Here is a 14,087-nt window from a genome sequence, read left to right as displayed (position 1 = left end):
CCTTGTCTTCTGGGTTTCATCAAGTTTCCATAGCAGAAAGGCCACAGTACTTACCTGTCTCAGGTTTAGATATTTCACTTTGTCCTTGACCAGGGAGAATTCCCAGACACACACAACTGAGCTGGTTCCAGATGTGATTATGGTAGTTGCTGAAGGACACACTGCACAGAGGCACTTTCCCCAGTCTGCCATGCACTCAAATGTAGTCACATTCTGTACAAGACAGCATCTTTAAGATAAATTCTCATCTGGTGATACCATGTATTTATTATTACCAAATGGCAGATGTAATTTTTCAAAACTGACCCTCCGTATTTTAAATCTAAGAAAGAAAAGCTCATCATAACCAGTCTCAGTGAGCACAGCTGTGAGCATATGGACCTGCACAGGCTGTGGCTGCATGCAGCTCTGCCATCTTCCAGGGACCAAACAGGAATGCTGAACAAAGTTCAGTATCTCATGTCTTAGGAGATCTGGGTCCTGATTCCTTTTGTGCCACACTACGTGCACAAATTCAGGAAAGCTCATTCTGCCAAACATATTGTAACAGAAGGCAAACATTCCATGTAGATTAAAAAGAAGTCTCCGGCTGTGATGCCCACTGCCAACAGAGTTCTTGCCAGGCTCTGCAACCCTCCTTTATTTGGATTGTAAAGCCAAAAGACAAGCATTAAATTCCATTCTGTGCTCTGTTAGCAGCACCCAAATCAGTCTAAAGCAGTGTCATGTCTATTACACACTGCTGCAATCACAGCACAAGCATCCTCCTGCACATTCTGCATTAGCTCTCCCCCACACAACTGGGACAACACTGGTGGCAATGATTCTGGTGGAGTTGTCTGTGGCAGGGGTTTTGTACAGCTACAAAACCCCTGCCAAAAACAGAACAAACCTTTACTGCTTACAACAAGGACTAAAGTTTCTTATAAACTCATTTCACTGGCACTGTTGACCCAGAGAAAATTCAAGTTGGACTCCCAACTATTACTCACAATGACTGTGTAATCACACTCACCATTGCTCAGCATCACCCTAAGTTTTGAAGTGACAAACTGAGTAATTGATGCCTGCAGCAACACTATGAACTGCTAAGCACTGATTTTATTAGAAAGGGAGCAGAAATGAAAATATATCTCATGGCTTTTTTATTTCCATTGACTTTGGGTATGTCTGTAAAAACATATTGCCACTTGCACAAATATCTGAGTCAGTATCTTGCTGAATTACATGTCATGATATTCTGGTAACTAAGCTAACTCAGAATTCTTTGCATAGCACTGTTCCAAATACATCCAAAAATCAGTGTGCTTATGGCAGAGGAAGAAATGAGATCTGTCAAGTGCCCTAACAAGCAGTGTGATGATATAGACCATTTATTTTTAACAGCAAAGAAGTAAGAGTATTAACTTCATTATTTCGAATGAATGCACTGGGCTATGCTGGAGCCAGAGGGGAATTGACAGATGGTTCTGTCTTAATTCCGGCAGAAATTTCTGCACAATGAAATTTCTAGTCAGTGACCAGGAGACCTTGTGTTGTCCTTACAACCCATGGACAACACAATCACTGGATGGAAAACTTGAGAAAATTTAGAGGCACATGCCATGTTTTTGAGCAGTTTAAAATCATTTTACACTATCTTGGATATCCAACTTGAGATTCCTCAAGAAGGTTGACTGTGAGAAAGTACTGTATAGCATCCTCTGAAATCAGCTCTCCAACAGCATCTGAAATGGGTGCCCGAACCAAAGACCACAACTCATTTCCTCAATTCTTAGAGTTTTTCTTATTTACCTTCTCAGATCCATAGGTGCCAAAGCAGCAGGTGAAGTCCTCAAATCCCCAGCAGAATGTTTTACTCCAAAGAGGAGGAATCAAAATTTTATTTTTTTCGACAGCCAGAATGCCTTTCTCTGTATGAACAATGTGCCCAATAGCTCCCTTGGGATAGTCTGGCAAGACAGAAGAAATATTTAATTCTGTTGGGTTTAGAGCACTTAGGTTAACTTTTCTCCTTGCATAGCTTGCGTGGTGAGGCTGGCAAGTCTCATATCTGGGCTCAGTGCTGTGGCCAGTCCCACAGCAGAAATCCCCTCTGAAGCTGAAATTCCACACACAATTATGGAAACACTCCTCTCCAGTGGACAGCATAAATGCATGTGGAGAGGGTGACTTAAAAAAAAAAAATGCTCCAAACTCTACAATAGAAGTTTGAAGAAGTTTTCAGTGCCCACTCCTAATACAAGGATACAAAAATCACAATTGGCAGAAGGGATCTTAGTTTAACCAACTTGTACAAAGCTGTATGACTACTTTTATGATCTTGAAAATACAGATTCATCTTATCCAAAAACTGTGTACTTGTTAGCTCAGAAAATGGAACACAGCCCCTGCAGCACCTTTTATGGCAACTGGTGTGAGCTTCAGATTTTGCAGACTGCTCACAAAAGGAGGAAGGATTCCACTTGAGTGAAGGAACAGCCCAGTCTCTCTTCCTGCTGCACTTTTCCCTTGAGCATTCCTAGATGGATGTGGTTTTGTGAAGAGCTAGAACAAAGAAATATCATTGAAAAATAAATCTCTATTTGCAAGACCATGCAAGAAAAACACCTGTTTAAATCCTTATTCACAAACTCCAGGACTACTATACATGAACCTATTAATTAAAATAAAATCTTACACATACTATGTTCTCATCAGAGTACATCTCTCCCTCAGAGAGACAGAAAGCTAATCCCAACAATTCTGGTCAAGAAAGAAAACACAGGTGAGACTTTGAGCTGGGTTTCAATTGACTATACCCTTTCCCAGACTAGTGATTACTTGTGTGACTGTACTGAAGGAGCAGAACTCAGAGCTGATGCTGCAGCTGTATGGCATACAACAGAAGCAGCATGGCCTCAAAGTGGGGGTGCATGCTGATGTAGTGCACAGTCTGGAAAAGCCTATAGCTCATCTTTCAGCAAATTTACATCAGATTATGTTTCTGATTTAAGTTATTGTTATTGGTTTCCAGTAAAAATACTACAAGATCAAGATGTTCCCGACTCTCATGATAAAGTGGCACCTGCTTTGGTATCTGTCCAAAGTTGCTGATAAATCCCAGGATAGTGCCCTTAATCAGAGGATCTTTAATGTTGTTGAGGTCCATCTTGTCTCCATAGAAGTAAGGGTGATAGGTGTTAACTGCCTCCACTGCAGCTGAGCCATGCTGCTTGTGGCCAAAAATAAGGTCTATCCAGCGATGAAGGTGTGCACTGACATAGTCACTTTCCAGTGCCTGAAACCAAAACAAAATTACTTCATTTGCCAGACTGTATCCATTATAAATGCGTTACTGCTTTCCAGTCCTTGCTGGGGACAAATTCTCTGCAAGTCAATCATCACACTTTTCAGTTTCTCCAGTACCACCATTCTCAGCACAACCTCATAAAACAGTAAGAGAGACTAAACTGGACCCCCACAGGAAAGAGAAGGACAGGGTGCCACATGTTTGACTTAACAGACACCAGGAGCAATATCCTCAGAGACAACACAGGTAGGTGCCACAAAGCAAAATGAAAGCATTCCACAGATCTTGACACATGGCTTAATAGGATCAGAATGAACAATTACTACTGGAGAAGACTGGAAGAGATGCTACGAGGTAATATATCAACCTAAATGTGAGTTCCATAGAAAGCTCAATGCAATCACAGAGGAAAACTTGGGCTTGGAAGACCCAGACAGCAAGTTCATAAGCAGGGGACACAAGTCCAAGCTGAACCTGTGCCCACCACCAGGTTAGCCAGTCTTACCTGTGAGGCTTCACTAAATACTACTGCTCCTGCCACCCTCTGCCTCACCAAACTTTTGTGTGCTCCCAAACAGCCTTACACAAAGATTCAAGCAGCAGTGTCAAACATTATTAAAAGCACTTTCCTATCTCCGAATCATTTGACTGAGTAATCCCTGATGTTCAGTGAAAGGTCTTCCAAGCAGACCAGCCCACCCAAAGCACAGCAGAAATAAACAAACTAATGGGATCCAGAACAATGGCTCATTTCACAGAGCAGACAGTTGCCCAGTGCAGCTGGTGTAAATGACCATGCCCACAGCTATAATGATCACAGGGCAGCTTACAGAACAAGCACAGTGCACAATCTGTCCCTGAACAGACTCAAACTCATTATTATTAATAAAAGCAGTTAGTCCATGAATTACAAACTGTAAATTTTGACTGGCATTCCTGCCAAAGCAAAACAGCAACTAACAGAGCTGTAACTGTGCAGCCTCTCAGAATTTCACTGAGCACTATGGCAAGCCCAGCCAGGGAGGGAGAACTTGTGGTTTAGGGAGGAAGTAAATACATTTATTTAGTGGACTAGATTCCTAACTTATTAAGCATGAAACAGGAAGCTGTTCAGAGTTTTATGTCAAGAACAATTATTTGCTCTCATATTGTTGAAAGCAATAGTCAGACCTCTGAACAGTGTCAACCTCAATCTGTTTTATGCACCAAACTCATTGTGGAGCCTTCTAAAATTGCCACAATAGCAGTAATTAGTACGTCCAGCCTTGTGGATATCATCAGAGGAGACAGAAATCCTCATGTTTCAGAATTCAAGATCTCTGACTCTTCACTTCAGGGTTAGACAAAGTCTTTCAGGCAGGTTAATTAAGATTTCATTCCCCTGGGTAGTACCTAGTATCAGCTATGGTTGAAGAGACAATATTGCACTGACTGTACAGGAAATCTGATCAGGTCTGTCAAATTATTAAGAACACAAGTCTATAAACATGATCTTTCATTTGCTAAGCTGTTCCTACTTGAGATTTAAATTAATATATCAGCTGTGCCAATGTTATTAAATAGTACAACGCAGTGGAAGCAGTTCTGTAAACCCATGGTAGAGAGCACCCAGTATCCACATTAAATGCACTCTGGGGATTTTACTTCCAACTAAATCCAGATTGCTCCTGCAGGCTGAATGCTACCAGCGTCTGCAGCACACAACTGGAGTGCAGCCTTTCTTTCATTTCATCCAAAACAAATGTAGTTCACACAATCTGAGATCATTCTACAGTGAGACTAAAGCCATGCCATGCAGTGATGACTGTAGTTTGATTTCCAAATTGAACCATTACTCTAAAGCACAAGGCAAAAGCAGATTTCTCCACTGTGTCCAGGTGTCTTTGGAGTGTTCACCATTACACAAGCAGTAAGGAGCTCAGTAGTTTACACTCCAAACAACCACAATAGAATAGACAGGACATCTCCCTGTGTTTTTTCTTTAAAAAGCATCAGTGTAAAATTGCAGCATCTTTAAGTCATACATGGATTTTTTTTCTGCAGCATAGCTGGCAGGGAAGGACACTGCTGCCTTTCCCATATTTGGGGAACTGGAAAACAGAGACTGAGCACCTTGGAAAGATCACAAGATAGAGCAGCAAAAGTAACCGGACAGCCCCCAGACCTCCATGCCTTCCATGGAGCCACTGAGGAATATGAGGGAACTGTTGCATATTTGACCTCACTGACCAAAACCAATTTGCAGTAGTTAGGAGACAGGGACTCAATTCTTCATTTTAGCAAGCACTGTACTTCCAGCAGCCCATCTACAGTGCACATAAAACTTAGATGAGGATCTCCTTCCTCCTAGTAACTGTGGTTATTGGCACTGACAAAAGCTCAGATCTCTCTTCCCTTCCATCACCTTTCAGTGTGAACAGAGCTCTGAGCCTCCAAGTCACTCTCTGCACAGCTTCAGAGATGTGTGTACAGCAAATTAAGCATTCTGAACATAGTTTTTTATCTCTATTTCAGTTCTTTGAAAAAAAACCTCTGGTAGATAACTGCATTTTCAAAATAACTGAAGACAAAGTTTTTAGTAGGTTACCCATAACAAGAGTTATCCATTTCAAAATAGGTAAAGCAGCAGGACAGAAATTTAACTTCCTTTAAATATATTTTAGCATTATTCTTCTGACACAGATTTAAAGTGTTCAGGTCATAAATTCAAAATAGAAACTAAAGAGAGCCTCTTAATCTCTTAAATGAAAAGATGAAATATCTCAATGTATAATCAACAGTCATACTATATAAGCAACAGTCATAATAAAACCAAACAACCAAACAAAAAAAACCAAAAAACCAAGGCAGAATTACTGCACAAAAAAAAAAAAAAAAGAAAAAAAAAAAAGTAGGCAAGCACAGGCTCAGATCATATCCATGTTCATGTTCACTCACTGGAGTAACCTGAGCATTTGTAAATTAAACCAGAGTTCCAGAGTTGAACTAGCTCTCTCTCATACTCAGTCATTCACAACCAAAGAGTTTGTGGCACCAGGAACCTTCCAGTACTGTGGAAACCCAGGGCAATGGGAATATTTCTCTGTCTGCTCTGGGGTGTCCTGACCCCCAGGGGAGCACTGACTGACCCTCATTCATGGAGAAAACTTCCAAAGCCTCAAGGTAAACTAGAAACCACAAAAGTGTGAAATAGATTGTAGAGATTGTAGATAGTAGTGTAATATGTCACATGGGTGAGAAATTCACGTTTTAGGATTTTTAGTATGTTATAGATGGATACAAGATGGAGGGTACAGGGTGTTGTCTCGAGTTCCTTTCTTCTTTGTCATTCTTCTTGGGTTTAGGTGGTATCTTGTGATTGGGTAAAAAAATCTTCTTTGTGAGTCTTTAGGGGTTAGTTATTGGGTTAGAAAGGAAAATAATTTAGGTGCCACTTCTTAATTGTGTAGCTTAGTTTTTGATTAGACTTAAAAGGCCTTGTAACAAGAGATTGTTAGCCATTTTTGTGCTGTTTTTCCTGCACAAAGAATCTGGTGCAGTGTGCTGAAGTTTTGATGATAACAATAAACAGAAGCTGAAGCCTAAAAAATTCCAATGCACCTCTCGTTCCTGACACAGAACTGCTCCAGGAGGGTCTCCCCTGTCAGGGGAGCCCCCAGGGAGTTGCCCAACTTGGGGCCTGCAAACTCACACAGTACCTAAGGGGAGGCCTACAAGAAAGCCAGAGAGGAACTTTTCACAAGGGAATGTAGTGACAGGAAAAAGGGGAATGGCTTTAAACAGAGAAGGTAGATTTACATTAGATATTAGGAAGAGATTGCCCACTGTGAGGGTGCTTAGAATTTAGAATAGGTTGCCCAGAGAAAATTTTGGACGCCCAATTTCTGAAAAACATTCAAGGTCAAGTTGGATGGGGCTTTGAGCAACCTCGTCCAGTGAAAGGTGTCCTTGCCCATAGCAGAAGGGTTGGAGCTAAGAGATCTTTAAGGTCCCTTCCAACCCAAACCATTTTATGATTCTATGAAAGTAATGGGAACTTAGTGGGAGCATTATGGTTGCTGTTAATGGTTTAGAGAACAGTGAAGAAAAGTATTTACAAAGTAAGAGTATGACCGATTTTGTTGGAAATAAGTAGTTAGGGTAGTAAGGGGGTCAGAGGATTTAAGCCAGGGTTTGGAGAAGTCAACAGAGGAGAGGCTTATTTGGAGACAGTAAAATAGAAAAGATGGTTGTATCCACAGGTTTGGATATTATAACCCACAAAGTGATTATCAAGAGAGAAAGTTGAAATCCCAAGGGCAGGACATACAGAGCACAGGTGAGAAAAACCCATGAGGCAAAAACTGAAGCAACATGATAAACCAGGATGCCTTGAAAGTCATGGGCTGTTTCTTTAGCCCCACCAATGGTAACATAAATTCCTCACAGCTGTACACAGCAACAGTCTGTGTGCACTCACACATGCAGCTCACCCTAAGAAATCTGATGGGGTAATGCAGGAGCACCAGAGAGACTCACACCAAGATATTATGCTGCAAAGTCTGAGTTCAATTCAACAATCTTCATATAGAATTGCACTTGCATTCACTTTTATGTAGCAGATGACATCACATGGAAGACTTTCTAACTATTAATAGATAGCACTAATTGCAGTAAGTCTCAGGACCTTAGAGCTATTTGCTTTCAAATTGCCAAGGCTGACTCCATTAAGGGCAGAGAATTACATTAGGTTTCCCCCATCCCAACCCCCAAAAATAAAAAAGAACGTTTAATTCTGGCATGACTTAGAGATGGAAATAAATAATTTAAACAAACAGAATGTTAGCAACAACACAGAACTGTATGCATATAAATTCCTGTGCATTATATTGTGGGCTGAGATATGTTAATGTCACAAACATACACGTAATCCACATCTGGTCTGGAAAGTTTTCCTTGATTGAAGGTGAATTGTTAGGCAGAGAAACAGACATGCAAAGTTCAGAGCCAACACAAACTTCACAAAGGCAGGATGCATTCAGATCCAACATTTTCATCTGTGACTCTTTCCTCCAGAGCTTCATTTTCAGTGAGACCAAGACAGCATTTTGTCACCAATCTTTATATTCACTGACCTGTCTGTGCAGAAAAATGAATTTATGGGGGTCCCCATCTGCCCAAGGAGGAAGCTGCACATCTCCCAGCACTGTTCCATCCTGCATGCAGCCTGAAGGAATTACAAAGGGAGAATCCAAAACAAGAATCAGACACACTGAAAATAGGAACAACTTTACTAAAACACTGAAGACAAAGGAAATTTAGGCGATTTTCCCACATGCAGTTTCAGGTTCATCAAATTAGTGCCACAGAAGACTGAAGCAGCAGTGTTCTGGGATTTCTGATCCAGTGATAAACCAGTGAGAAGATGTTCTAGTAATTGTCATTTAGCACAGTAAAAATATGCATGTCCTCAGCACAAACCATTTTAGTACAGAATGCAAACGCAGAGAAGACAAATGTGTTTGCACAACTTTCTTTTTATACATAATCCTGCAGGCCTTACTGCCAAATATTCCTACCAAAGCAGCCACTGAGAGGGATTTTGTTCTCAAGTCCTTTGCAACTTGATCCCTTTCAGAAGGTGAGCATATGTTCTTAATTCAGAGCACAGTGTTGTGCAACTGGATGAATTCAAATTTAAATTGAGGTTCAGCTCTGGGACCACAAGTTTTCTGTACAATTTAGCAGCTAACAGATTCGGGTTCTTGGATTTGCCAATTTTAAATTCTTCCTGTATATTTGCTCTCTACTGGCAAGATGCTGGCGCCCTTTGTGTCCCTGCACTCAATTCAGTCTCTGTAGCTTGATTTCAACCAGGCTTTGTTTCTTGGCCTCCTCTCAGGAGGAAACTACCCTAATTCTTTTTTATTTTTCAACAAACTTCTAAGAGATTTTTTTTTCTTATTCTTATATATAAATATAGAACTACAAACATTATCTTTTAGCACGCCTCATTTCACTGATACCTTAAATACAACTACAGCTAGATTTCAAAAGGTTAAGTTGCCTTTGCTGTCAAAAATTCAGGATGATTCTTCAGGTATTTTTCCTCTGCCTTAATTTTTAACCACTGTCTATTAAAGAAAGCAGCTTCGCAATGCAAATGGTGTGAAAGTCCTGTAAAGTGAAGTGAGTCAGAACTGCCATGTCTATTTCTGAATAGTGTTTTTTTCTGTATTCTCTCTGAGCCTTCATCATGGATGCAGAAAGGTCTAGAGACAATACTTTCAGAGGGGATTGTGATGCTCTTGAGGACAGGGAAAATATATGAAATTCATGTGAGTTGTGCAGAACCTTTGAAGATGAGAGTGAGGAGATTTGGAAAACCTTGTGATCTTATGCAGATTAAAGTAAACAAAACCAAAACCACCTTTCACCAACACTATTTAACAATTGACACATCTCCAAAAGAATAATACATTTTCAATAGTTACACAAATATGATGATACAGGCCAAACTTTCAAAAGCAGTCAACTAGATTGGTTATATAAAACTCCACTTTTGCGTGACAAAACATGTCATTCTTTTGTCCAGAAATTAATAAGAACTACTTGCTTCCTTTCCTGGGCTGTAAACTTGGTTCTTTTGACATAATTCAGTTTCAGAAGCTTGTATTCTTGTAGTGTTATTTGAATAAAAATTGATCTCATGGTTTGAAAAGCTCATCTACATAGTCCAGAGACCAGCTCTCAACATGTGATCTGGATCTTTCCTTTTGGTAGGATGCTGGGAGGAACACTTATAGAACTTACCAAGTTCAAAGTGATTTGCATTAGTTAGGAACTCTGGCAAGTAAAAGAACTCAGGGGTGAGCTCCCTGACATCGCTCATGTTGTCCCTTGATGCTGATTCCCATGTGCTCTTGACACTGTGAAACATCCGGTCCGCAACATCAAAACTCCCACCCTGTGAAATGGAGGCAGACAAAAAGACTTCAGTGTGAGTTTCCTGTTGCATTAAAAGCATCTTAGCCAATTTTGCAATGCCCCTTATCATGATTGATAAGGGGAATGTCTCAAAATCTGTCTCAGCTCCATACACTGTCATCTTGCTAGGAGCTATCTTAGTCCTGATCTGTAGATATGTATGTTGAGAGGAAATAAAGCTCGAGTCTTGGCACAGCGGCAAGCAGGAGCCATCATGGGCAGCTTGAAAATATCCCCATACCCATTTTAATGCTTCTGAAAGCAATTAATTTCTTTTGTCCCAGAGTGATTTGCAAGCAATGGACTATTTCAGTTGTGACCCAAATAGTTGTGAACAATGTCATGTGCAATTCTCCTGTGAAAAAAATCCTTGGAGAAGGGGAGGTTACCACGGAATAACATTAATTAGATCCAGGAAAAAAAGAAAGGCCTAGTGTGCAGGAGTGTGCAGAGACTGGTCATTCTGTATGGGAAGGAAGGCAGTATAAAGAGGAGAGAAAAAAAAAAATTCTGGGGCCTGAGCTGTAAGCAATGAAGCAGTGAGGAGAAAAACTACCTCAGATCTTGAGAATATTTGAATAAGTTTAGATTAATGAGAGTCAAACACTAGACAAAAGTGGCCTTAGTATCCCAGGACATCATTCTAAACTAAGGCCTCAAGGGGAAATTAAAATAAAATCACTTACTGCATGAAGGATATATGCCTTCTAATGAAGTAATTTTCCTACAGAATTTCCTAATACGATTTCAGATACTGTATGCATTTGTGAAAATCCAGGTTTACTTTTACATATGGAACCCTACATGGAGTATGGAAGAATTTAATAACATAAAATTTCTATAATAATGGAAATAACCAAATAAAAATCAGTTTTTAGAGCTCACCTGAATAAGTTTGTCAGAAATACCACACTATTTTAGAGGAAAGCTGACTTTTTAACAGTATTAAAGTGACAGAACTGAATTGTTTCTCAATACCTAATTCAGGTGCTGGCAGCAGTGCTCCCAGGCTAATATTTCTCATTGGGGTTAATTAATTTGGATTATATGTCATGGGACATAACTCTACAGCCCACTGCCAGGGCTCAAGAAAGACTGTCAGAGATAGAATGAATACTTTTAAATAGTCCTGCAGTACAGTGAACATGTATAAATGATTGCTCACCCTCAACCATTCAATCCTCAAAGCTGCTTCCCTAGGCAAAAAGAATAAACCAGTGGGATTGTATAGTGAAGACACTAAAACACAGATGAGGTGCAAGAGTCAATCTGTTTAAGATATGAAATGCAGTCAGGTTCTGTCTGTGGCTGATCTCTTGGGAAAACAAAACCTTCAGCTAGTTTATTCTCTGCCTGTAGAACTGCTACTTGTGCCAGATGAGGAGGATGTTGTCCTTCTGCACAGTAACAATCACCTGAAGTTTTGACTTGCAATCTCTTATACAGGCAAACAACATTTAAGCACTCTGTGAGGATGGGATCTCACTCCCACGGATCAGATGAACCCCAGCAGCAGTGCCCACATGGGTTTCTGATGCTAAGAACCATCGCCCTTTTGGCTCCCCCTGAGTTCTTGCACACTTAGATTGCAACTCCTTTAAATCTGCTCTGCTCAGCCTGGCAACTGCAAGTCAAGAAATAATTTTTGCCATATCTTTTTTTAGGGAGAGAATACCTTCATGGGTAAGTTATCAGAAGACAGTAGCCGATAAACCCCAAGTGTTGAAGTCCCATTCCTTGCTTGTCTTTTGACATAGACTCACACCAAAACTTAACATCTATTCCAGATGGAAAGACCCCACCCCTTTCCCCTAAGGCGAATTCTGGTCAGGCTTCTGGTCCAGCCTCATCTCTAAATGACAGCATAGTTCTGCTTTAGCTCCTAGTCCTTCTTTCTTACACCAGTGACAATTGTGAGGCCTTCCCACACCCATTCAAGGGACAGAGTGAAAAAGTGGCTAATCACATGAGCAGGCCTATCTGGAGTTAATCTGATGCACAAGGTCATCTTGCTCTTGATCATTATTAGGCAGGGACCCTTGGAGTCAAATTCAAATTGAAATTAAAACAGAGTAGAAGGAGGACTATAAATAAATCAACAGCTAACAAGTATCTCATTGAAGCATATTAAAGGGCTTTGTATATTTAATCTGCACACAGTGTGCTGTGTCTGGTGGTGATTGATGCTTTTTCATCTTTTTTTGCAGCTTTTATGAGAGCTGGTGGTAATCTCCTGAGAAACAATATGATTTGTAATAAAAAGATTACCTGTATTAAATAAAAATAATATATACATAGGAAATGCTGTTAGCGCGACAAATCTGGTTAAAGATATTACCACCACGAAAAAATGTGATTTTTTCCCTGGCTGTCTAATTCATTTTAGGGAAAAGTAATATCTTTAAAACTTAAGCCTGTATTATTTATAAAGGAAGCAATAACTGATTTTCCCATTTCCTATATTAATAAATTTATTTGCATATATTTATATCAGAATTAATGAGTTTTCTCTCTCTATGAATGCAAAAACTGCACTGAAAGGGAAAAAGAGAATCAAGAATTGCTTTATGCTTTTAGATTGCAAGACAGCAAACTCTCATGACTTTTCTACAGCTAGACATAGCAAGTCTGTTTTCTTTCCTTTCAGTAGAGGCCTTATTGTCATCAAAAATACTGGAAAAATATGATTTTTAAAACTACAATCCAGCAGGGTATATACAAAGCAAGTAGGCAAAATGGTCTCTAGAGAGAAGTCAGAACTTCACAAATTTGTAACACTAAGCATCCATCACCTTGGTGGTGCTCAAGACCCAGAGACCTCAGTGTTTCTAAGAGTTGCTTATGAAGGTGCAAAGACTTACAACATGCCCAGAGATGCTAAGAAGTTGTTCCCTGCTGACAGGGACTGCTCAGAGTCAGTAACACCATGAAAAGTAAAGACCCTGCTCTCTATAGGTAGTTTTGAGATGGAAATGTCAGGAAAAGTCAACCTGATAGCTGAAATGCAAGAGTGGGATAAGACTAAAAGAGGATAAAGGAGCTGAGTTGATCAAAAGCAAATCTCAATATTGAGGGCAGTGCCTTTCCAGTAAAGACACTAAACATGGAAACTTTACTGCTCTTTTGTGGTGCTGAGACCAATTCTTGAAAAGAATCCCAGGAGGTACCAACAAATACGTGTTTGATAAGCCAGGTTTTCCTTCATTCCAGTAAAATATGCACAGCACATAAAAACTTTTATCTAGAGTCAGATTTCAATACACTTAAAAAAAAGTGAAATAAGGTTTCTCCAGTACAGTCCCATTACCGAAGGCAATGCTTCCTCACTTCAATGCTTCTGTGGTCAGGTGCAAATCAACTGTTTGACTTGAGAGACAAAATGTTATACCAACATCAATTTTTCACAGAGAGTGCACCCAAGTTGTTGCATGTCCTTGTCATGTATTCAGACTGTCCATTTGCAGATATAAATGTAGCTTTTTAACTTTTTAAGATGCTGAGAAGCTTTCACAGCTCCCAAAGGCAGCAGCACCCTTCCAAAAGCTTAAGTGTGGGAGTTCTCTTTTTGCAACCTGACATTGATTTGATCACACAGTTCTCAGCTCTGCCATTTGCCTGAAAGCATCTCACACTTAGCAATTCCTATGCCACCAGGACCAGGCACCTGGGGGAAATGTCATTGAGCTCAGCTGAGCATGCACCAACATAAAAGCAAAAGAGTAAGAACAGAAGGAGTTCAACAGCTTCTTTTAGTGGGTCCACGCCCAGAAAATTTTTTGCGTGTTTCAGATCTCAGTAGCCTTTGAAGATAATTATGCTCACAAAACTG

General features: G+C 40.1%; 1 protein-coding gene across 1 annotated transcript in view; it reads right to left on the bottom strand.

The window, feature by feature from the left end:
• Positions 1 to 14,087, bottom strand: part of WDFY4 (WDFY family member 4) — a 136,135-nt gene that overhangs the window by 11,672 nt on the left and 110,376 nt on the right. Inside the window, exons 53-58 of the mRNA XM_030276025.4 lie at positions 10,085 to 10,238; positions 8,407 to 8,498; positions 3,068 to 3,280; positions 2,400 to 2,547; positions 1,795 to 1,952; positions 55 to 213 (exon numbers count right to left, since the gene is read on the bottom strand). Of these exons, the coding sequence (XP_030131885.4) occupies positions 55 to 213; positions 1,795 to 1,952; positions 2,400 to 2,547; positions 3,068 to 3,280; positions 8,407 to 8,498; positions 10,085 to 10,238 (924 nt within the window). The remainder of the gene's footprint in view (positions 1 to 54; positions 214 to 1,794; positions 1,953 to 2,399; positions 2,548 to 3,067; positions 3,281 to 8,406; positions 8,499 to 10,084; positions 10,239 to 14,087) is intronic.

This window comes from Taeniopygia guttata, chromosome 6, assembly GCF_048771995.1.
Source record: "Taeniopygia guttata chromosome 6, bTaeGut7.mat, whole genome shotgun sequence".
Lineage (NCBI taxonomy): Eukaryota > Metazoa > Chordata > Aves > Passeriformes > Estrildidae > Taeniopygia > Taeniopygia guttata.
Note: the sequence above shows the minus strand (reverse complement) of the source record. Positions and strands in the feature narration are given on the sequence as shown.